Source organism: Balaenoptera ricei, chromosome 3 (assembly GCF_028023285.1).
Source record: "Balaenoptera ricei isolate mBalRic1 chromosome 3, mBalRic1.hap2, whole genome shotgun sequence".
Classification (NCBI taxonomy): domain Eukaryota; kingdom Metazoa; phylum Chordata; class Mammalia; order Artiodactyla; family Balaenopteridae; genus Balaenoptera; species Balaenoptera ricei.
This window is the reverse complement of record NC_082641.1, coordinates 141,656,027-141,681,398: the sequence shown is the minus strand read 5'-3', so window position 1 is coordinate 141,681,398 and position 25,372 is coordinate 141,656,027. Positions and strand designations below refer to the sequence as shown.

At 37.1% G+C, this 25,372-nt stretch overlaps 1 protein-coding gene and 1 long non-coding RNA gene across 6 annotated transcripts in view; one reads left to right on the top strand and one right to left on the bottom strand.

Annotated features, from left to right (window-relative positions):
• The window catches only part of LOC132363903 (uncharacterized), a 273,048-nt gene extending 253,495 nt beyond the window's left edge, over positions 1-19,553 (top strand). Inside the window, exons 2-4 of the long non-coding RNA XR_009502672.1 lie at positions 13,797-14,002; positions 15,506-15,715; positions 19,345-19,553. This is a non-coding gene — a long non-coding RNA (uncharacterized LOC132363903). The remainder of the gene's footprint in view (positions 1-13,796; positions 14,003-15,505; positions 15,716-19,344) is intronic.
• Positions 15,500-25,372, bottom strand: part of GABRG2 (gamma-aminobutyric acid type A receptor subunit gamma2) — a 122,756-nt gene continuing 112,883 nt past the window's right edge. For 2 of the 5 annotated variants that reach the window (XM_059919607.1, XM_059919611.1), the window contains exons 7-10: positions 24,656-24,808; positions 19,282-19,487; positions 17,225-17,248; positions 15,500-15,775 (exon numbers count right to left, since the gene is read on the bottom strand). In XM_059919607.1, the coding sequence (XP_059775590.1) occupies positions 15,500-15,775; positions 17,225-17,248; positions 19,282-19,487; positions 24,656-24,808 (659 nt within the window). The remainder of the gene's footprint in view (positions 15,776-17,224; positions 17,249-19,281; positions 19,488-24,655; positions 24,809-25,372) is intronic. The other 3 variants (XM_059919608.1, XM_059919609.1, XM_059919610.1) reach the window with 3 other exon arrangements.

Genomic DNA, 25,372 nt, shown 5'->3' with positions numbered 1-25,372 from the left:
GTTAGTGAATAATTTTTGTTGGATTAAGTAGTTAAGCATATGAATTAAATTAAATCCTTTAAATCATATAAAAATAAATTCCAATAGGAATAAATAATTTAAAAATAATTAAAAGTACAGAACTATTACAATAAAATATATAAATATAGTTTTTATCCACTGTTTAGGGAAGGCTTTCTGAAGAAAAAGTACACAAACCTAATTACAATGAATTAAAAACTTCTGTATGCGATAGACAGCATAAAGTTTAAAAAACAGTGGGCAGACTGAAAGAAGAAACTTAGAACATCTACTCGTCTACAGCAAAGGCTAAATATGCAGACCACCACCAAAAAAAAAAAAAAGCCTACAAATGAATAAGATCAAACAAAGAAAAGAGAAGAATGAAAGGGGAGATAGGAAGAAAAATGTATGATGGATGTGAATAGGTGATTTACAAAAGAGGTTTGGATGATCACAAGCACAAGGAAAGATTTTGAACCTCATGAATATAAGAGAAATGCAATTTAAAACAAAGCAGCACAATTTCACACCCAATAGATTAGAAAAAATACTAAAAATTTTAAAGTAATATGTATCAGCAGGAGTATGAAAACCATTATTCTCTCATGTTCTTTCTGGTGAAAGTCTAATGATGCAGCTACTTTGGAGAGAAATGGTAGTAGATAGGACAGCTAGGAACAGGATGAACACAACTACCCAGCATTTCTTTCAAATTATATACACTGAAGGTTCTCCTTTGACTTGTTTGAGTTGAAAAAAAAATGCACATAAATTTAGAGTTTTTACAGAATCCCTGAAATCTATCCATTAATATTCTAGGGTGTTCATTAACTCCTGTGCCAATGACCCCTGGTATGTAATTTCCTTGTTTGCAAACTAACAACATCCTATAATAATTATCCAATGACTAACAAAGCCCTTATAGGAGACTGAGAACAATTTAAACATCATGTATATATATGTATATGTATATATATGTCTATGTGTGTGTGTGTGTGTGTATATATATATACATATATATATATATATATATTCCAATGAAGATGTATGTGAAGCTAACCATGATGGCACAGGAAAGGCATGTGCAACATCAAGCATATGTGATATCAACCCCCATCTCCAATCCCCTTTTCCTTTCTTAGAGCATACAATGCCATGCTCTTAGGTGATTTTTCATGGACATGAATCCTTATCCAATGACATTTCAATGAATCATTTTTAACTTGCTAAAATTGGCACATGAGGTATGTAGTGGTTCGAATGGACTCCCGTTCAATAAACCTCCAATAGATGTCCATGTTCTGGAACCTGTGAATATGATCATTTTTGGAAAAATGGTCTTTACAGATGTAAGTAAATTAGGGATCTCAAGATAAGACTATCTTGGGTTATCCAGAAGGAACCAAAATCCAATGCAAATTGTTCTTATAAGAGACACATAGAGAAGAGAAAGCCATGTGAAGACAGAAGCAGAGATTGGAGTTACGCAGCCACAAAATCAAGAAAATCCTGGAGCCACCAGAAGCTGGAAGAGACAAGGAAGAATTCTACCCTAGAGCCTTTGGAGGGAGCATGGACTTGCCGACACCTTGATTTTAGACTTCTGGCCTCATGAACTGTGAGAGAACTAATTTCTGTCATTTTAAGCCAGGAAACTAATACAAGGTGAAAACAATTCAACTTCTCAGGGCTAGGTGCTCCCAGGTACTTAGGTTAAGTGATTGGACAGGAAGTCTGTCTCCTAGATGCTGCTTAACTCTGCTTCAGGCCATAGTAACTAACCCCATCCAGTCAACTAGCCTTGACAAATTTGACTACAATGCAAGTTATCATTTACAACTAGAGAAGATTCTAGAATTTCCATATAAATCAGTGAGTTATTTTGTCAAGCACATTTGATAGTTATGTTTTAGACCATAATTTACCAATGACTAACTTTGTAACTTTTGTCGTTACTTAAATCTGTGGGTCTCCATTTCTTCATCTGTAAAATATAGAGGTGATATAAGGGAGAACAAATTATAGCAGAAATCAAGGAAATTAGAACTTTTATGCAGAAAAATTCACTTTTTTCCTCTGGTTCTGTTTATTCTTCTGTACCAACAAATTTGCTTGGTGAGACCAGAATTATCCTTAATTATGAGAAACCATTCTAAGCAATTATACCTTCCTAAACTATTTAAAAATTAAATTAAATTAAATTAAAAAATAAAATCATTTCAGAGGTATGACTTTCAGTTATGTCACTGTTTACTTCTACTCACTGGTGATGTTCTCAGATCTTCCTATTTCTCCCCATCATTTACTGGAGAATTAAGCATCTGACTGACAGCCTTGCTCCTCATCCTAAATCTTAAAAATATTCTCAGTTTCTTCAACATCTGTGTGGATCACTCATCCAATAACATAACCTGAGTCCTTCGAACATATCAATTCTCAAGACCTTTGACCTTCAGTCAATGCCAATAACCTGTACTTTGCTATGATCAGCATCTCTTTCCTGTAATCTCCCTGGTCTATTGTTTCATCTCTTTCTTTAACCTATTCTTTAATGCCAAGTAGGTCACTGCTTCCCAAATACGTCTTCATGAATTGGAAGTACTTCTATTTCATAAAAATTACTTAGGATGTTGTTAAAAGTATAATCTTAGGTCAAATAATTCAGAGATTCTGATTCTATAGATCTGGATTGGTGTCTGTGAATCTGTGTAATGTAGATTTACTCTGTGACTTTTCACCATCTCCATCAATATTTACTGCATTCGCTCTCCTTCCTGGATCTTATGATACATCAGTTGTATAGAATCTTTTTGACAAGCCACATTCACACCTCATCACATCTGCACCAATTTTTTTGTTGTTGTTCTTTCTTTAGTCATGAAATTAACGGCATTTTCCTTCACCTGTGCACCAGATCCCATTGTATTCAGTCTCTTTAAGAGTCTGGGTCATTAGTGATACAATTTATTTTCTTACTCTTCAACCTTTTCTTTTCTATGACTCCTTCCCAACAGTATTTAAACCTGTAAAATTCTCTCCCATCTTTAAAAGATAAAGGCTTTCCCTTCACCTCTTTTAGACTCCCTGGAGCTATTTTCTTCTCTCTCTCCTTCCCTCCAAAACCCAGTGTCTTAAAGAAGTTGTCTCCAATTGCTATCTCTATTTTTTATAGCTTCCATTTGTGCTTCAGACAACTACAGTCTGACTTCTGCCACCTCCACTCAGCTGAAATTGTTGTAGATAAAATCACTGTTGACTTCTTTGCTACTAAATTCAATGGAAACTTCTCAATCCTAGGTTTAGTTAACCTTTGTGCAGAATCCAGTCTGTTTGTGAACAGATCACATCACACTGAACTTTAGAGGGGTTGAGGTTGCTGTGACACCGCACCTTTCTTGCTGTGTCCTTCTGGGCCTCCTCACAAGAATTTCCTTTTATTTTCCTCATGGTTACATCTTTTTTTTTCCCTTTTCGTTCTAAACCTTTTCCCTCAGTTATCTTATCCATTTCCTGATCTTCATGTACTGTTTTATATTCTAATAATTTACACTATATTTTTGGCTCATTTCTTTCTTCTTGGCTCCAATCTAAGTACCTCAGGTCCAAGTATCTACTACATTATCACCACTCAGATGGTAATACTACTATTAAATGTAAAGGTCATAATAATCGAGAAATAACTACTGGACAGGCTCTCTGCTAAACCCATTTCACAAATTATCTCATTGTAAGATGTTCCCATTTTAAGATGAATAAACTGAGGCTTGGAGATATTTAATAAATTACTCAATGCATGCAACTAGAATCCAAATGTGTTTGATTCCTAATTCCATACTGTTAGCCCTTTTTAATACTGCTTCTAATGATAAATATGCAAGGGTTTCTCTGCAAAAACTCAAACCCAACAGATCCTAAACTGAAATCTTCCATTTGGTTTACTATCGCAGTGATTTTCCAATCTCCGTCCATTTACACAAGCAAGAAACAGGACTTTTTGTCTTATAGACCATATCTAATAAATCACAAATTTTCTAACTTTTACTTCCTTAATACCTTAAAAATACAGCACATTCTACCTATCCCCATGGTTCAAAACACTATTAACCTTCCCCTGAATCAGCGCAGCGCTTCCTAGCTGGTGTCCCTGCTTCAGGTCATGACCTCTCCAGTCCATTTTTCACAATGCAGTCTGACTGATTTTCTGAAGTCAAATCCAATCATGTCACTTCCTTGCGTACTTAAAGCCTGTCCATGCCATTCCACTGCCCTCAGGATAAAGTTCACTCTCCTTACTAGGGGTTGCAAGGTCATTCGTGACCTAGTGTCTATTTAAATCTATTTCTTCTTCTCTATCCAACTACTCACTTCTTTCTAAGCTCCAACCACTGGACACTATTTGTAGATCCCTAAGCAGGCTGTGCTTTCTTTCAGTTCTAAGATTTTAAAAAGATATTTTTCTCCTGCCTAAAAATTTTATCCGTCTTCCTCCATTCAGTGGGTTAATTGTAACCCATCCTTCATGCTTCAGTCTAGAGAGAGTTTTCTCTTATAAACCAGCTCTCTCCCACCAAGATCTCCCTATGTTCTTCCAGAGTGCATGGTCATTTTACTGATCATACAGTTCATCACACTGCATTGTCATTACCCATTTTCTTACCTGACTTTGTCACTACACTTTATGCCCCTTCAAGAGTAGGCATCATGACTTTATTTTGGCCAAGCTTTCTCCAGAAGAAGAGCCTGAGAGAAGGATTACTCAAGGGCAGATAATTTGGAGGTGATATTAGGAAACTGGAGGCAGAGTAAGGAAGTGAAACAGGGAAGGGAAGTAGTCAATGAAGAGCCCAAGTACATTACCACTCTGGGTAAGTGGAGTTTAATATGCTGAGGCATTCTGGGAGCCAGTGTAAAATCTGTGCCTCAGAGTTAGGACAGAGTTGGCATATTCACGTACTATCCTGGTTGTGCTGAAAGTTACACTTTTAGCCCTGCGTAGCCCCTTCATCCCAGACTAGTTAATCACCCTATCACCAGCTCACATCAGGTAATGGCTGAAAGCAGCTAAGGGGAGGGCAGGGGACTGGAAGAGAATATATTAACTTCCTGACACTTGTAACCTACTGTGTAGACAGCAAAATTAACTCCAATAACCCAAGGCAAAGAAATTTAGGAGCTGGCAGTTGAAGGTTGGGCAAGTATACATTGGATATGGGTCTCTACACCATTTGCTGCAGGTGTACTGTTCTAGACCTAATGCTTCACAGTGTCTCATACACAGTAGGTACTCAGAAATATTTATTAAATAAGGGAACAATTTTTTTTCTGAAAAAGGAAGAAGCGAGTTTCTGTGACTTTATTGTTCTACCCTCAGCATGGAACATCATTTCTAGCACTTAGTAAATGCTTAACAAATATTTTGAATGAATGAATGAATAATTGAATAAAAGTCTCACTGTATGAAGGAGATGATCTTCAAGGTCCTTGTAAGGTGTGAGATTCTAGAATATTAAAAAACAATCAATATGCATATTCTATCGTGTCCTGTAAACATGTCACTTAATTATCTCTGTGTGGGTACTGTGGAAAGCAAAGCACACTACTGAATCATTCCTAACCAGTCCACATTAGGGAAGAGGAATGTTGCAGTATTCTTCCATCAGCCTCACAGCAGAGTGGCTGTGACGAATTGGAGGTGGGCCACCGTGACCCAGTTTGGGGGCCCCATCACTGTGGAAACATTTAAAACCACACTGTGGGATGGTGGAACACAGATTAACTATTGCCACGTGGGCCCCTCTAATGATGGAAATATAAAGAGAACTCTAATCTCCAGAGCTATTGCCCTGGTGCTTCCCTTGAGCACTTTCTGTATTTTTCAAAGAGAAAAGAATGAAAGTGGAGGTGCGGATGTGGGACGGGCTGTCTTCAAATAGTTTCCTGAAATGCCGTCTGAAACAAGAAGGGCTTGGAGGAGAGGACAAGGGAATGTGTTTGAGCAATAACAGAAAGTAAATGCACTCTACTTCTGGTTTTTAGAACATATAACAGTTAGAAAAAACTTTTTCTCTTGTGTATGTGTATGTGTGTTTCTGTGTGTGTGAATAGTGTACGTACCACGGCAGTCTGCTTTGCCAAGTAGAATTCCTTGTTCTCTAAGAAAGCTCTTTTCTAAGCTGACTACATATTATGTATTTTTAAAATCCAGATTTTTATCATAGCAATTTTTAAATTTAAAAACATCCCTTTTCTGATTGTAGGATTAATTCATGTGAACAACTGAGGATTTTAGAAAACTCAGAATGGGATTTAAAAAAAAAATCTCCAATGCTCTAAACATCATAAATACTTTTAGCATTTTTTCTTATAACTTTCTGTCTGTCATCTATCTGTCTTTCTAACAAATTTGTAAGTTATCTTTATGATTTTCTCATTTAAAATACACTAGGTGGCCAACTCAAAATTTACTTTGAATGACCCAGTGTTAGGATCCCAGAGAAGTTGCAGGTCATGATTTGCTTTGAACATGCGTGACTTTCATGGCTCATTCTCAGATGGGTGGCAAAAAACTTGATGATTCTCATGGGAGAGCTCCCTCTGAAAGCTGACTCTCAAAGTGACTGAGATTTAGACACAGCTAGAGGGCCATGTGACTCTGGTCAGGGGAGATAAGCCTACAGGTACTGAGACTGTGAATAGAGAAAACTATTTCAGGTCACGTGTCACAAAGACAATCAATTTTTATGTGCCTAATTCTTGGTTGGCAAATGTATATAGCACAAATCAGGTAAGTAGCATTAAGGATTTCCTCATTTGGTAAGGGTTCATAATCTCAAACTAAGAAATAAAGGCTACTGTATGGATATGGATATACATATAGGTATATTTTCACAATTGGATTATTCTGTTCATACATCTTGTAGAATATTTTCCAACTACTAAAATATTATTTTAATTTTTTCTACATGCAGTTGTATAGTTAAAACTTGTGACCAATCTAAGAAATGCATTTTGTAAAGTGAACTAGTATAAATCTAAATAAACATAATAACAGGTCTACTGATACTCAAGAAACTACATCCATTTGCTTCATTCTTTTTCAAAGGAAGTATTAGTACTCACGATGTTTATGTGAAATCTCATACATAGCTTATATATTCAATAATATAAGATATAAAAGGTAAACGTGGAGTTCATGTGGTCCAAATCCCTCACTAGAAAATTCTGAGCCTGCTATTCCGCCCTCCCTCCCCAGGTCATAATGCTTGTCAGTTGTAAAAATAGAGCTGGAATAAAATTTATTTGATTTTCTATCAAGGTCCTTTATATTGTACCCCATGGCAACTTCCCATGTATATATAGGATCTGGGAGGGGGTAAGAATTTTGTAATCAGATCTTTAGTTATGCATTAATAATTGTCACCACGTACCGAATTTCAAATTTAATACTTTTTTGGCATTATATTGTAAACTCTATAAGGACAAGGCCTGTGCCATGATAGCTCCAAAGCATGGTGCAGTGTTTGGCATATGGTAGGTGCTCAACGTACTTACTGAATTGAATCACATGTTCATTACCTTACAAAGGGATCAAGTAGTTTTGGGGGAAAAAAAAAAAAAAGTGAAAGAGTGAAAGGGGAGAGACAGAGTCAGTAGAGGCTTAGAACAGGAAAGGAACTAAATTGAAGTACCGAGTAGAATTTCCCTATTCTTCTGTTCAGCAGGGTTCCAATCCGGTCCTAATGAGGACTTACCTCTTCCCGTGACTTTCAAAAGAGTGGGGGCACTGCCCTGGGAGGAAATCGTAGTCTTGTACTCTGTTGGACACTGGGTTCAAAGCACCTACTGAATTTATCCGTTCACCAAATGGTTCCGCTGTAATCATTTTCAGTTAAGTTATGCCAATTAAGTTTTCATTGTCCTATAGTCATTCTATAGTCATTTTGTTTACAGAAATAGGACTCTGGCTTTGCTATTTTTAGCCTTGAAGCCAGTATAGAATTGTACCCTTGGGTTCCCACTGACTCAGAAGCCTTGTCTCCTTTTAAACTGAGCAATAGTAGATGAGAAACACTGCATCAGAAGGTCCACCCTCTGTTAAAACATCTCCAGGCTGCTTTGGACTGCAGATCACTGCCTGACTTGGCATCCTTGCCATGGGGCTCACCAGAGGGCCATGGCTAATTAACCCACATTAACTCCCAGAAAGCAGTCTTCGGAAGGTGTTTGCTTGACTGTTGTAAAGCCAATTGGAAAGTTATTTGTGCTCAATAGAACACATGGTATAAAATATACGGGTCTCAAAAAAAAAAAAAAATATATGGGTCTCTAGAATTCCACTGTGATTCCTTTTAAAAATTACTTTTTTTTATAGACTAGGAATCCATTGAAATGACCTAAATTTCACCTTTATCATCAGAGAGTTATGACGACTAGGGTGCAGAGAGGCTGTGCTACATGTGCTAATGTTGGGAGAGATTTGCCGGATAGTCTACATCCATTTCTCTAGATTCATTCTCCACCGTCCTCACTATGTGGTATGCCCCACGACATTGACCTCTCTGGCCCAATCTATCTGGGTGGGTTTCCTTGCCTTCTAATACTTTCCACTTGGTTTGACCAGTGGGATGCTTTATGAGGAGAAGAGAGAATGCTGGGTAATACCCTCACCCTCCCTCCCTACCTGACCACTGTTTGGCAGTGGCTACATCATCTATCTAAATCCACAGCTCCTGTTGGGTGGCTTCTGTTGCACGGTATTTTCTAGGTTCCATTACTGCTCCTCCTTCTTGCACTTTTCAGGACTAGAGGGGTGTAATAGGCAGAATAATTGTCCCCCAAAGATGCTCATGTTCTAATCATCAGAACCTGTGAATATACCTTACTTAGTAAAAGGGATTTTGCAGATGTGATTACGTTAAGTATCTGGCGATGAATATCCAGGATTATGTGGGTGGGCGCAATGTAATCCCAGTGGTTCGTGTAAGTGGGAGGTCAGAGATAGACTTGGAGATACGATGAAGGAAACAGAGGTTGGACTGATGTGATTGCTGGCTTCGAAGATGGAGGAGGGTCACTAGCCAAGGAATGCAGAAAGCCTCTAGAAACTTGTAAAAGCAAAGAGCAGATTCTCCATTAGAGCATCCAGCAGAAAGTCAGCTCAGAAGACACTTCTGTTTTAGACAGTGAGACTTGCAGCTTTCAGACGTGATGATGCATTTGTGCTATTTTAAGTCACTAAGTTTGGGGTAATTTGATACAGTGGCAATAGGACACTAATTCAGACAATAATGACTTTCCACTGTTGTTAGAGCCATGGTACTACATCATTCTTTTATTGGTGGGTCTTAACCTTGCCCACATCTTTGCAACTAACCCCTTCATTAATTTTTCTTCACTTATCCCTCTGAGTGTACCATCTGGTTTCTGCCAGGACTCTGTTAAATGCTTATACCGTTTTATTCACTAAAGCCACTTTTAGGTATTTATTCTATAGAAATACTGGGCGATATATACAGTAACTGAGATATATACAGATATTGATTGTAGCATTATTTATAACCACAAAAATAAGCAGAATAGGGACTGGCTAAATAAATTATAGTATAGCTGTGTGATATAATAGAATGCCAGAAAACGTTTATGTTACATATGTACACACACATGCATAATTGTGTGAAAAATCAGGCTACAAAACATACCATGTATTTTACCTATGCCTATATCTGTATCTACACCTTTATCTATTTATCATTTATTTATATATCATCTGTCTGTTTAAATATATAGAGAAAGAAAACTGAAAAAGGAGAAAAAGATAAATGATGCTTTTAGTGGTTAACTATTGCTAGTGGATAAAGGATAATATTTCTTCTTTGTGCATTTTCATATTTTTCAAATTTTCTACAAGGCTTTCATTAGTAGTCAGAAAGAAAGTTTTAAAGCAGTAATGGGTCCTCCTCACATATGGTAGAATGCTTTGTATTACAGAGGAAATCTTTTCTGGGTCACCCACAGTTAGAACAATTTCTTCTACATACAACTATTTTGTGCAGCTTCATTATAGTTACTTTGTATTCTTGTCTGACTCCTCTATCATATTGTGGGCATTTTGAAGCAGATAATATCCTAAAATGCATGTCTTCCTGCACACTCACAGTGCCCTATGTGAAACTTGCAATATGTGTTTTCTGAAAGCTTTATATTGAATTGAATTTATAGATGCTTAATCAAAACTTCTTTGACGGGGGTCTTATTTACAGACCCGTAAAAAATACAAGTAACAGGAAAAAAAACTATGAGGCAAATTTGTATAGCAAATTTGTATATACAGAAGATAAAAAACCTGATTTAAGATGCAAATGGATAGTGAATTATTTATATCATATTCTTGTCACAGAATGGTTCATTTAAAATTGGTTTACTAAGAGGATTAGATGAATGTAAGTACTTAGCTGAGGTAAACATTAGGATTAGACTATTCAAAAATCACATCAAGTACTGGAGGAGGTGAAAGAAAATAGCCTATCGTACTTTAGTCACACTGGAAAGACTTCATGGACCAGGTTGAATCCTTAATTAGTGACTCTTCAGTATGTTGAGCAACAAAGGTATTCTAGGAATATGGCACTATTTTGGAGAAGACTCGAGGAAATAGGACAGATGAGTCAAGACAGCTATGTGGAGACATGGCAGAGTTTAGGAGAGCCTGAATGTTAGATGATAATAATATCATACCATAATAAACAGCAGAGGAGTGATAGAATTAAGATATGTCAGAAGGAGAAGGGACTAAACTGTTTCATTCACATGTGACAGACTGAGTCTCCCAAGATAGGAATATTTGGAAAATCTTCAGATGTGACTTAAAGTCTCTATCCCTGGTCCAGTGACATTTTTTTCTTTTTATATGGGAAGAGTCCTCAGTAATGATTGAGTCCTCATGTTCATTTCATTAAGGATTTTTAACACTTAGCTACAAAATAATGTATTTGACTTAGTTATATTGCAAAAAAAATACTGTATTAAGATAGAGCTACATATTTATTGATAATGTTTCACATGTTTATTTAGCAATCATCTTATTGGGGATTTTTAAGGGAAATCATCATGTTTAATTTTCAAAAGATATCTACATGTTTATCTTCATGCATATCACGTATAGTGATTTAAATGATACACTGTTCCACTTGGGAATAGTTATTTATTGATACTTAGCTCTGTAATTTTCTTTATGTACATGAATTTCCTAAGTATGGTGTGATGCCAGTAAAGATGTTTATTGTACTGCATTCCTACAAAGTGGAAAAATGTAGTAATTAACTTCATAAATGATAATCGTTATTCTTAAGCAAAGTAGACTATGATCCTTGTGCCCTTTCTTTTCTGACATTCCGTATCTGTGCTGAAGAAAATTACTAACAATCCAATAATTCCTTGGTATTGCTTCAGTCATTCCATATAATAAAACTATGGGCTATAAACCATTATTATCCCCGTTTTCTAGATGAAGAAACTGAGGCAGAGAAAAGTTGGATAGTAAGTCTTGGCAGGGCCAGGATTTGAACCTGTGTAATCTGGAGTAAGAGCCTCTGCTTTTCCATTTTGTTGTACAAACAATAACAAGGAAAAACCTTTTTTTTTTTTTAAATCGCGAATAGAGAAAAAGAAAGTCACAACTGGATTTTGTAATTGGCCTATGGTTCCTAACCTCAGACCAAGTAATAATAGAGCATTCCTACCACTTTTCTGATATAGTCGAAAGAATGAGCCTGTAGAGACTAGCTATAGGAAACTCTGGTTTTCTATTGCTCCAAGCTCAGAGGGACAAAGGCCAACTCTGGGTCTACAATTTTTCAGATGATTGGCGATCCCTTCTTTGCAACAGAATTCTGAAAGCAGTGGGTAACACTGAAAAGTGATTGCTCATTATATTAGAGAATAAAATAAATGTAAAATCTATCAACTTATCTCTGTTGCTGTATATTTTAAAATTTATCTCATTGCAATTAAACTGAAGTCAAGATCAGAGAAAGAAGGCATCTTCAAATTTGGCAGATCCAAAAGAAAAAAGCATAAACAGGAAGATAATAATGTATTCCACAATTTTACTTCCAAATCCTAAAACACTGTGAGGGGCAGTAGAAAGAGTAATACTTGGGTGGCTCTCCTGGGTTTGCCATTAACTGGCTGTGTGACCTTTGGCAACTCAATGAGCATTAAAAATATTTAGCAGAGCTATTGGTCTAGGTCATTCGCCCTTTCTTCTACATGTTTAACAAAAATCCATAGTGACAGTCATAGAGATAACAATTTTTGACATAATCCCCAATGACCGCATCATTTGGTTAAATTTAATTTGACTTTCATTAGAGACAAAACTTGCTGCTACTAGTCAGAATAACACTGAGACTTACAAAAGGGATGAAGGCCACCCAATGAATATGTACTTAGCTAAACATAAGGTCATGGAGTTAGACAGAAGACAAGACCAAAGTGAAAACTAATTTTTTTACGTGTCTGGAAGGTGAGAAATGGATGTTTAAATTGGATGCAGGAAGCCACGAGGGGCCAAGAGAATGACAGCTAGAGGAAGGTTACGGCAGCTGTGTTTGTAAAGGATTATGCTAACTCTGTTCTTCTGATAATTTCAAAGGACTTCAAGAAAATAAGATACTGGCTCCCTATATTTTTAATTTTGGGGGCTACAGAGAAGGGTTCTTTGGCTGTGAAAATAATCTGTGAGATTTCTATCAATAAGAGATTTGGATTTTCAGCCTATAGTTTAAAGGAAGGTTTGCAATTCAAGTACTCTAAAAATGAAACAGCATGCTACAGAGCCACATTTAAGACATATATGAATAGTGCTGATGCTTTTAGAGAGCTGATTTGATGGGAGTGGGAGGAGCATGGCAGCAGAGCGCTGGTGTCACCACATGGGGTGGCCTTATTATACCTAATTTACAGCTGGGAAAATGGAGGCTTATAAAGGCTGAATTGACAGTTGTCAAACAACTGGTCAGTGGTAGAGTTGGGATCCCAATGATGTCTGACACCATTGTCCATATTCTTAACCACACCAAAGTTTTAGGCACAGAAGTCTTGAGCTTCACCCACTTCATACCTTTTCTGTCTTGTATATCTACTCCACACCCCAAACACATCTCTTAATTTCTTTGAAGTGAGGAGCATTATCATGCAAAACATGATCACACTGCTCACAAATAAAATTCACATACAGGGAAGGAAGTGTTGGAGAATGAGACAGGGAAGAGGGGTCACACTCTTTAAGACAAACAAGTCCAACGAGACCACTGACCTCACACCATAGATTAGAATGCAGCATTTTTATTGTAAAAGTCCACATATTAAGCAATTCCCTTTGTGAAAAGGTTTTCAAATACATAGACCAGGAGCAGCTGAGAATTAAGAATTAGATTATGTATAATATATATTCATGTTGCCAATATTATGCACACATTGGAAAGCTAGCTTTTTTGAGTGTCCCCATTAACGGAATACATTTCAAGTGGACAATAATAACATGTTTCTCGTCATTGAAAATTTGCCAACAACTCTCCCAAAGAGTCAACATTTAATATGTTAACAATTCAAAACAAGAAAATAATTAATTCTATTTACATGTGTTTGAGGTTATATACTAGAGCACTGGTACAGTAAAGGTTTGTAAAATTGGCAGCTAAATGTATTTCAAGATTCATCCGGATGACTTGATCATGACTTTACATGGTTTTCTATTAACAATGCCACTTTCTCTTCTTTTCTACTCTTTTTAGATTATCTATAGCTATGATTGAATTCTGACTTAGAGTAATGATTGCCAAAAGGAAGAACTTGCAAAGGGTGCTATTTTAGAAAAATAAGGATTCAGGATGAGTACCTGAAAATGGAGCTCAACTCATCATGTTTGAAGCCTGGGACCACCACTTCATGCGAATACAGTATCGTTGAATGAGGACACAGTCATAGGCTCAACCTCCATGTAAGTCTTTCATTTGTCCTTTCATTTTTTAAATGTTAACTTCAGTACATTTCGGTTTTCACAGAGCATAGATTACTCCATTCTGAACACCAGTCAGGTGTGACTCCTGCTTATGCCTGCCATGTGTCCTCCGTGAAAGGGTGGATGGGTCAGAGCTGACTCACCTCCAAACCTGGAACAATAATACACAGGTTCTAATTATGCCCTATAGACTCATTTCTGTACATAAATGTAGGCTGTCAATATTGTTCTAAAAGGAGTATGGATTTTGCCTAAAGTAAATGTTTGATAATGAACAAAAATAGCCAAAATTCTTTGGATCCTTCTGTTTACTTCTACAAGATCAAATAGCACTGCATAATGCCTATGTGAAAAGATGAATCACTGGTTCCAGACCAGCTCAGAGAGATTCACCAGAAGCATATAAAGCCAGTTCACTTCCAACCACATTTATTGAGCGCCAGCTATGTGCCAAGCACTATACAAGGTGCTGAGGACCCAACGAGGAAATGACAAGGATTCTGCCCACAAGGCACTCACAGTCACTAGAAGCAGATCTTGAGATGGAGAGTAAGTTCTGTTATGACCTATCATCATCCTAAAAGGAAGAAAAAACAGCAACAAGCACACACATTTACTTTATTCTCTATGAAACTGGGCATATTTCGAGGTGGCAGATGTCAATTATCCAGTCTGTATTTAACTTAAGGTGTTTTAATATGTCATACGAGAAAAAAATAAGATGTTTGAATCTTCATGCATGAGGGAGAAGGTAGAGAAAATTCCTCCCTCCAATTCCAAACCCCAAACCCTTATAATTACATTCATGATTCTTTTACAGCCCAAAGACACAGAATAAAAGACAATACTTTATGATGTTAACTTCAATCCATTTGTTTGGCTCTAGAGAGATGCATGCATTAAACTTGAAGCATTCTACGTTATTGAAATATTTACATCATTGTACATGTGATGTGGAGGAAATTTTCCTCATATCTTGGGCTGGAGATGAAATAGATTTCTGGTATAGGCTCCTATATTTAAAGCAAGTTGTGATTTTTCTCAAATAAGGGAGATATCCTTTTGGGATCAAACTTACCACAACTTGACCCCAGATGAACAGAGGATACAGTTTTGGATCTTTTGCATCTAATTGTATTTTGAATTGAGTAAGGATACCACCACTGTAAATAGTCATGGCTTTCACTATTGCAATTCCTTTAGTGGAAAAAAAAATCTGGTTTCAATGTTCTTGCTCTAATTTCACTTTGCCTTGCAGGTTTGAGACACAGCAAACAGTATAGCTCAAATTACACTTACCACAGGAGAGTTGGGTGCAAACAATATGACATGAATACAATTTACCAGGTTAGAACATAGAAACAAATTCAGAGTATTATAAACCACTCAGGGGATTATATAAGTGGACTTAGAAAGGACATTCTCTCTCCATGAGATTTAGTGAGTAAGACCCACATCAGTAACACCCATACCTCTTCACAGGTAAAGGTAGGACACCCAGTAAACCAGATTGAACAAGCAGAAGGCAGTGGGGAAGAAGATCCGCGCATAGGAGTCCATCTTGGCAATACGGATATGTATCCTCCCATGTCTCCAAGCTCCTGTTCGGCAATCTTCGAAACAGCAGAAAAAACTGGCACAGTCCTTGCCGTCCAGACACTCATACCCATATTCTTCATCTCTCTCTTGAAGGTGTGTGGCATTATTCATTTGAATGGTTGCTGATCGTGGGCGGATATCAATGGTAGGGGCCTGAGATAAGGGTAGGGAAGGAGAGGGATCAGAGTTAGTTATACTTGCTAAATCCTAGACCATTTCTCCACAGTGTCACCAATGTGAATGATGAATCTGAAAATGAGTACTCAGGGAATTGCTATGACATCATGATCTACAATGGTAAAATTGAACTTAGAAGGATAGCACATTTGCAGATTTCAAATTTTGAGCTTAAGCAGTGCAGCTGAAAATAATACCACCAAGCTAATAGCTATAGCAAGAAGATTGAGCACCAAAAGAACTCAAAGTTTAAAGATTTAAATCAAACAACTACATGGAATCTTATTCTAGTAAATATTAGATGTGAGGTTGGTTACATGAAGGCATTTAATGGTGTTGCACATGAGTAGAACAGAGAAATTAAAAACGCGTCAATTTTGAAATCAAATTTTGTGTCATGCTCCTCTATATAGGCAAACACTAACCCCATTACACTGAGCAAATGTATTAAATGCTTTTAATAGAAACTGTCAAGATATATACAAATGTAGAAGTTTCCTGAGTTTATACCACAATGGTATGACTTACTTATGTTTTAACAGAATATATAAGTACTTTGTCTAACGTTCACCTTTCAGAAGCTTCAGAATGTCAGCAATATTAACCTACATGTGAGTGAAACATTTTTTTAAATGTTACTAGCTATCAAACTCTGTCTGGCATGAGAAGAAACTAGTACCAATTAACTAAATGTTAATCTAATCTTTGCTGCTGCACCAATTACAAAATTGCTAGAAAACTCAAACATTTATTTAATGTTAATTTGGATGAGTTCGTTTTAGGATAATATAAATACAAATCGTATTGTCTGTGAATCAGCTATCAGAATTCAGCTGAGAATAGAAATCTCATTAAATATTGCATGATAGAGCCAAAGGCCCCTGGATCACCCTGGAAGGAAGGGATGGGTGTTTTAACTTAAAGCACTTCAAAAAGACTGTATTATTTTTATAGAACTGACAGGTAGAGTTCAGGTCAGTGGAGATTATTGCATGTACTTATTGAAAAACAATCCTTTGTTGAATTAGGATTTACAGAGTCAAATTTTAGGGCATATATGGTATATATGGGCATATGTGGTATATATGGAACGTGGTAGGTACAACCAGTGAAACTGGATTCCATTTTTATCTGAGAAGAGAGCGCAAGTCTTGGCTTTGATGTTTAAAGAGGCCCACTTTACTAATGACATCTCATAGAGCTTAGAGATATTTTTAGCCTCACGTTAGGTCAAAACCTCTGAATTAATGTAGGGTTGCTGAATCAATTCTAGAAATCTATAGAACTTTCTCCATCTTAAATGTGTTATCTCTAGTGGAATGCTTAAATGTCTGCTCATAAAAAATAAATAAAACACCATGTAAGCATTAATAGTTAAATTCAGCAGTTGCATGCAGTGAATTTCCATTCCAAAAAACATTATACCTTGAAGGAAAACATCCGAAGAAGCTTTGGGTTTGTAGACAGAAAAGAGAATCGCATTTTTTTTAATTAAAAGAAGAAAAAAAGAAAAAAAAAAAAAAGAGAGACAAAATAAGATAAATTAAAAATACATTTTGAAAGCATAGCAAGTGAAATGAACTGAAATTGTAAACACAGAAGGACAGTTCTGAGCTTGGAATAAAGCATATGCCTAAAGTTAGTTGGAAAGTGAAATTTGGTGATTGATTTATTGCTAGTGAAATTTTCAGTAAATTAATCCACAGTGATCTAACTGCAAAAGCCAGTATTGTCCACGTGTGAGGAAGCCTTCTATTGCCCGTTTTCCCTGTACAGAAATACTGATTTTATTTTCTAATTATGATCAAGGAGGCCTTACTAGGAGAGCCTTGACACAATGAACCCAAGGGCATATTAAATGGGAAAATGAAATTTCAGCTTCTCATTCACAGCTTGGGCTCTTGATAGTTCTGATAAATCATCTAATTGGCTTAAAAGGGGTAAATGCATGAAGTTCTCAGGTAATTTCATTTTTGCAGGTTCTTTAATTCCCTTTCTCCTCTGCCTTCTTTTCTTCTGCCATCTCATGACCCTGGCTTAAGGAATCCAAGTGTTTCTATCTCTGCAACAAAATCCACTCCACAATACAGAGGACCAGAGGGCTTTGTCCTAAGCCAGTCCTCACATCCTTGTTTCTACTGGCAGGTAATAATGCTGAGTGTCAGTAGAACCATCTTTTGGGGGAAAATGAAATAGCAAGTGAAGGAGGGGGAGAAAACAAAAAACAACACAACAAGGAAAATAAACTAAGGATAGAGAAAATGCAAAGGTAAAGAGAGGCAATACAGACAGAGAAAGAAAGGGCTGCATAAAGTATAGCGAATATTTGGGCAATTAAAGATAATTTCTTTTGCATTAATCGTCAAGAATAATGATGCTTCTTCACCTGTTATAATGTCTTACATTCAAATAAACGTGCAATTTGTAGAATTTCACCTGGGTTTCTGGAGATGCATCAGAATGCAATCTAGAATCGGCTAGATTCTGTGGTTATAATTCAGCTCCCCAAAGCCCATGGGTCAGAAAGCTGGCCACTATCATGACCCTCATAGCCCTTAAAGCAGAAGACCAGGAAAGGCTATAAATTCTGGAGTTCCTTTGCCCCAGTATTGTAAGGAAATGGACCTTAATTTTCATGGGGCCTCCTATGAACCAAACACTGTGTTTAAGTGGGCAAATGGGTAGCTACATGCTCTTTTCAACATCCATAATAAAAGACAGTTGCTTTAAGCATTTATATTTATGCTTCATCAACTCTATTTAAAGTTAGGTGGCAAGGTGAAGCCATCCTACCTGTTTCCAAGTCACTGAACTCAATCCAGGTTGGTAACTGCGTAAATCATCAACATCAACCACCATCATCAACTATAAATGTAAGGTACTATGTAATGGTTTTTACATCCATTACCGCATTTATTCCTCACAGCAGTCTCATAAGATATGTCTTTTTTGTAATACTCATTTTATATATGAGAAAATGAAAAAGGGAGGCTAAAAAAATACCTTTTAACTATAAAACCAATAGAAGTCCTCTGGCAATGCACGCACACACACATTATTTGCAACAGTGTGGTGACCCCTGAAACTTCAAGAACCTTGTGGCTTCCTATTGGAAATCACTGGATGAAAGATTTAAGTTAAAACGTCAATAATTTAAAAATATTAGTTAAGAGGCAGAAAGATGAAAATCAATGAAACCTAAAATAACAAGCTACTAGAAGTTGAATGCATTGTTCAGCCATGGTTATACTCCCAATGAAATAAAGAGAGCAAGAGTCTCCCTTAGTGAATCAGGTCTCTCCCAAGTAACTGACGACCTTAATGAATCCTTATGGCCTGGCCAAACTCACACAGTCCCTTTTCATCTTGCGGCCCAAAGTGTGGACAGCCTGCAGATAGGCTAAGCAAGACCAAACCAAAACAAAACCAGGTGACCTCTCTGCATAAAAATGTCAAAGGTCCCAATAAGAAATGATACATACAGGGTTTTTCTTCTTTTTGTCTTTGTCCTTGCTTGGTTTCCGGTTGCTGACAAAATAATGCAGGGTGCCATACTCCACCAAAGCAGAGAAGACAAAGATGAAGCAAACAGATACGAAGAGGTCCATTGCCGTGACATAGGAGACCTTGGGGAGCGACTTCCGGGCAATGGTGCTGAGGGTAGTCATGGTCAGGACGGTGGTAATGCCTGGAGGAAGACACAATAAAACAGATCGTGTGACCACATCAGCAGGTTGGAAAACTGTGTCACTAATGAAACCGAACGTGTTTTGTGACTCCTGAGGAGCAACCTCAGTATTGGGAAAGGAGGTGTAACTCAAATTCATTCACTCAGTTCACAGATGTGTGCTGAGAAACGTGCTGAGAAATAAAACAGACATGGTCCCTGCCCATATGTCCCTTGTATTTCGGCGAAAGACAGACACCACCATGGATCAAGTAAGCAAAGAAAAGTATAATTACAAATTATGGTATGTGCCATGCAGAAGAGCAGGGATGGTGAGAACCTGCTTTGATGGAAGGCCTCTTTGAGGAGGTGATATTTAAGGCGAAGCTTAAAAAATTAGAAGAAACCAACCTTTTGGCTATTAGCACTAAAAAAATTAAAGGGAGGTTCTGAGGAAGGGAAACCTTATTTGGTTTTGAATTTTTAAAATACCTGGCTTCTGGGGATGGGCGGGGAAATCACGGTGACGCTGGGGAAGTAGAAGTTCAATCACGCAGAGCATGCACAGGCGTTTGCATTTTATTCAAAGTGCAAGGAGAAGTCATTTAAAAGTATTATAAAGAGGAGGTGCGTTCTGCGCGACTGACATGTTCTGATGGATAAATTCTTTAGAGGCTATTTGTGATGAAAATAGGTATCTCAGAAGTAATATCATAACTAATATTTACTGAAAACTTCCTCGTGCCAGGCACTCTGATAAGCATTTTATGTGCATTCTCTCTTTGAATCTTTACAGCAGATATTTTCATTTTGATTTTATAGTTGAGGAAAAGGAGGCTAAAGGACCAGCGCCATGTCAGACGGTAAAGTAGCAGAAGGATTTAAACACAAAAATTAAATGTCTGATTTCAAAACACTTCTTTTCCCCCTTGTGCAACAGTGCCCAAGCAAACTAGTCCTCCCCAATAATTGTTTAATGACAAAGAACAAAGTTAAGACAACCTATATGTATCTACAGGGGAAGGGTCAGGGGCTTACCTTCTGTAACAGCTATGTTAATTATAATAAAGGCAACACAGATTCAGTATCTGCATAGGTTATAGCTCCAGTTATAGGAACTTAAGTCACTTCAACAGTCTAAATTTCTGCATCTGTTAGTGATCATGGAGTCTTCCATCTCCCTGTCTATTCTATATACTTTGTGACAACAGATAAGAAATGTATCTTGATGTCCATTGTAATCCCATAGTGAGTATAGTGCTAGGACTCAATAAATATCAAATGAATAAATAAAACAATTGAAGAATAGTGTATATATGAAAGACTAGAGACTCAACCTACATTTGAAAATAGGAATCCACATTGATGACTTGGGGGAGATAGTTTTAATTGCACAGAACAGTATCTAACACTTAAGAATCTCTTCCTTTGGCCAAGTACTACGTTAAGTACTTGTATAATTAATTATCCCACAAAATCCTCACAATGAGGTAAGCACTGTTATCCTTGTTTTGTTTTGTTTTGTTTGCAGGTGAAAAAAACTGAGCACAGAAGGAATAAACTAGTTAAGTGATAGAGATGACATACAAGCCTAGCAAGTCTGACGTTAAACGCAATGCTCTGAACCACATTGTTGTATTTCCTCTCTATAAATAGGTCCATAATATGCAGGATGAAGCACCACACACTTGGGAGCTACTGTAAATTCCTAATTTGGGATATGATGTAGATATGTGGGTCTTCCATGTTGTCATGATGGAAACATAAGAATGGGCAAGTTTCTCAATTACAAATGGGATGGTAGTGACTGGGGGAACTCCCTAAGGCTCTTGGGAAGACTAAATTAAATAATGCACATAGAGTGACAATTCCTAGTAAAGTCTCAATAAATAGAAGGTGTTATTATCGTTTATTTTAGAGAAGAAAGATCTGCTTCTCAAACTAAAAAAAGCTTCACTTAAGTTGTCTATACATTAATTCATGTAGAAGTTTTTGATTATACCTAATCACAGCTGATATTTTTGTGGGGGTATTTCAAAACTAAATTGGCACTTTGGTCTTCACTCCACATTCAGGCCTCAAACCACATATAACCTACGAGAAGTGAAAATGTCAGTATTCAGAGTAGATACCATGGATAAGTTCACTTAAGAGAATGTGGCCCGTCTCATATTATTAGGCTACATGGAAGTTCATCCCAGCCATGTAAAAGAAGACTCTTCAAAAAACGCTTCAAGATATTTTCCGGTCTGCCTGGAGCCACAGAGAAGAGAACAATGAAGAATAGACAAATGGTAGTTTGAAGTGATTTACCAACAACAAGATAGCCTGATGTGGTTTTTTTGTTTGTTTTTAATGTGGTTTTTAAGCCTAGTTTTGCCAAGCAAAGAAATTAGAGTTCTCTTACCTGAGATACATGAAAAATATCCATAGCTTTTTTCAATTCCTCCAGTCTTGGCATGAAGTAAGCTCTTCAGGCATGTTACCTTACCTCATAACTTGGGTGAAAAATACCAATTCATATTGTCCTTGTTTCATCCATCATCCTTACATCATGATTAAACCTCACCAGCTACCACTTGTGTACCAAACTATACTCAAGTGTTGTAAGTTCCAAAATGAATATTCCCTATTCTGTGGTGATCTGAGCTTAGAAAGCAGTCAATCTCTGAGCCACATGGGTATATTTATCTCACTCATCAAACAGCCTGGCTCTCTAACTGTTCTATGGCAATAAACTTGAAGTTCACAGGTGTTTAATGTCATCTGGTTCAACTCTTGATTGTAAACACTGGAAAAGGTAATTGGACTCAGTGAAATCTAGGTCAGTGTTCTTAAGCCTGATCGCACATTAGAATCACCTGGGAATTTTTTTTTTTTTTTTTTTTTAATCCTGACACCCAGCCCATGCTGTCAACAAATTAAATAAGCATCTCTTGGGGTTGGACTATGGCAGCTGTAATTTTAAAGGTCCCCTACTGACTTAAATGTGCAGTTAAATCTAAGAAGCACTGATCTAAAGAAGTGAGACAGCAAAGCTAAAACAGAGAAACCGGCTCAGCTCAGCACCCTACCTTTTCCCACAGCTGGCCTTCAACAAGGTCTCACCCAGAGCAAATCTAGGTGTCAATCAGCCAAGGTGCAGATCTACTATCTGCTGGCTGTGTGACCTTGTAAATGTCATTTAACCTTACAGCGCCTCTGCTTCCTTAGCTCTAAAAGTGTGATGATAACCTTTATTATCATTACAACTTCTACATGCAGCTGTTGTGAAGAGTAGAAAAAGCGTGGGGACCATGTTGAAGACGCCTGACTTATAGTAAATGATCAACAAATAAGAGGAGCCATCTACCTGCTATGTGCTTGGGGACCCGTCCCTTGTTCCTTAGCCCACTCACCTTGATCCCTTCTCCCACCATGGTCTTTTGCCAGTGAGCACTCATTGAATAAGTGGTAGAAATGAGCTACTAGAGTGGTCTTAAGAGGGATTTTGACCAGCAGGAACTAGACTTCAAGAGAAGAGATTGATTTAAAATCCTTCCCTTAAAATATTTTTGGAATGGGTAGATTGGAATGCATCAGTGCATTTTTTCCATCCATTTATAACTGCATACATTCCTTGAATAATCACTGAGGTACCAGCCATGTGCCAGGCACTATACTGGGAGTGAAAAAGACATTTACATTCTGATGTAACAGACATATAAGCATGTAATGCAATACACTACTCACAATCACAGATAATAGTCCTAAAGTAATAGACTCAGCATATTTTGGGTTTGTCTTAGCATGTAGCATTAGACAGGACATTGTAATTGTTAAATAGAGCCTGTAACATAAAGTACCTCATATAACAGAAAAACTCAAAATAACTTTATTTTGAAACAGATGGGAAACTAAATTAGGTTTGGAGGAGAACAAAAATGCAAATGATGTCTTTTTTTTTCCCAGTAATCATTTCTGCCCTCAGTTTTAATAACGTGGTACAGATCACTTTGTCAGAAAATGACTATAATTGCTAACATTTCTGAGGCCCTACTATGCTTTGTGCACTTTGCATGGAATACCTAATTTCACCTAATAAAACCCCACAGTTAGGTACAGGAAATGATATATGTTTCACACGTGAGTAAAATGTGATTTGTAGAGACTAAAGGGCATATCCAAGGCCATACCATATGTGTGGGTTGAAATCCAGATTCTCTGGACTTTAAAATCCAAGCTCTTAACTGTTACATGATACTGCCTCTCTAGTCAAAGAGTGAGCAAGAAATATGGTTCTAGTTTTCATACAGATGATAAAAGAGGACAGTGGTTTTATAATTCATTTTTCAGTAGTTTTAGTTAAATCTTTAGGAAATTTTATGTAGTATGAGAATTTTATTCATGGGCCTAGCCTCCAGTGTCCCTGTGAGTCTGTGGCTTTGTCATAATCTACGTGAGTCCTCTTTCCTTGTGTGAGGAAAAAGATGTGAAACTCCAAGACAGATATCACCATATACAAGAGATCGAGCAAATTGCAAATAATCTTAAAAGTGGAGAGAGGGGTCCCAGAATTTCACAGGTAATTATGTTTTCCCCAAAATAATCTTTTCAATGGTTCTTCTATAAGGAGCCAATTACTGTGTATGTATGTCTTCAAATGTCACAATAATTATGCATGTTGAAATTAATCAATAGCCAGTGGTGTGCTAGTAAATGTGTAACAATTGATTCCCTAGAAAAAAGGTGCCCCTGATTTTTAGTGTTTGCCTATTTCCGTGTTGTTAATATTTTCACCTTGGTTGATTTCACTACCAATGTGGCATCACTGAACACAACATTGGGAAAAGATAAACACAATCAGCTCTCATGAGCTGGTGTGAGCAGCTCTAGTGTACTACTGCCCAGAGATCAGAAAAAAAAAATCTACTGAAAAGAAAAGTTCCCCTCAACCTCCTGCAGTTAATTTAAATTATTTTAAAACTTACTGAAGAAAGCCTATGGAGGTAATTTAGCAAAACAAAACTAGGAAACTTTATACACTGCTTCTTTTTTTTAACATGCTAGTTTTCTTTAAAATGAAACAAATGGCATTTCTATGTAACTGATGACTGAATTAAAAGCAAGTCAGTTTTTAAAGGGGAATAAGGATTAGTCATATTTGGTACTTACCTTGGGACAGTACAACACAAAGAATTGTGTCTCACCTAGAGAAGTTCTGGCTGGAACAGCATCCTTATTGATCCAGAAGGACACCCAGGATAGGACAACGATGAGTGTGCAGGGGATGTAGGTCTGGATGGTGAAGTATCCCATTCTTCTGCTCAGGTCAAAATAGACAGTCATGACCACGTAATCTCCTGGAACAGAGCAAAGATAGGCCATGAAAACCCTTAACAAAATTGGAAAGTGTTTGAAAATAAGCATGGATATAACTCTTATGTGCACTTGAAAGTTTTAACCCACCTGTGTCAAGAACAAAAACAACAAAAAGCAAAACCCAACCTGTACTGAATTCTGATCCTTTTAGAAGCAATGTGATTACTGATGGAAGGAAACATTTTTGAGCACATTGCTCCTATTTTCTTCTTTCCTGTGATTTTTGATATTGTCCTCTCTGCCTACTTAATACACACAATGTGAAATTTTTTGTTTGGTGGAGAGGGAAAGAAACAGTGTTTCTACTCTGTGCCTTTCTTGCCTGCAATGAATCCTAAGGTTTGTAACAATTTCCTCTTGTTCTTAGGACCTTTCGCCATACAAACCAGAGAGAAATATCCTGGTGCTTGGTACTAATAAATGACTATTTTACTCAGTTTATAACCACATTTCTATGCTGAGACATTTTCTCATATTTCCGTTGAATCCTGTGATTTTCCTTCACAGCAGTTAACTTCAGTTTGTAATTTCTCATTCATTCGTGT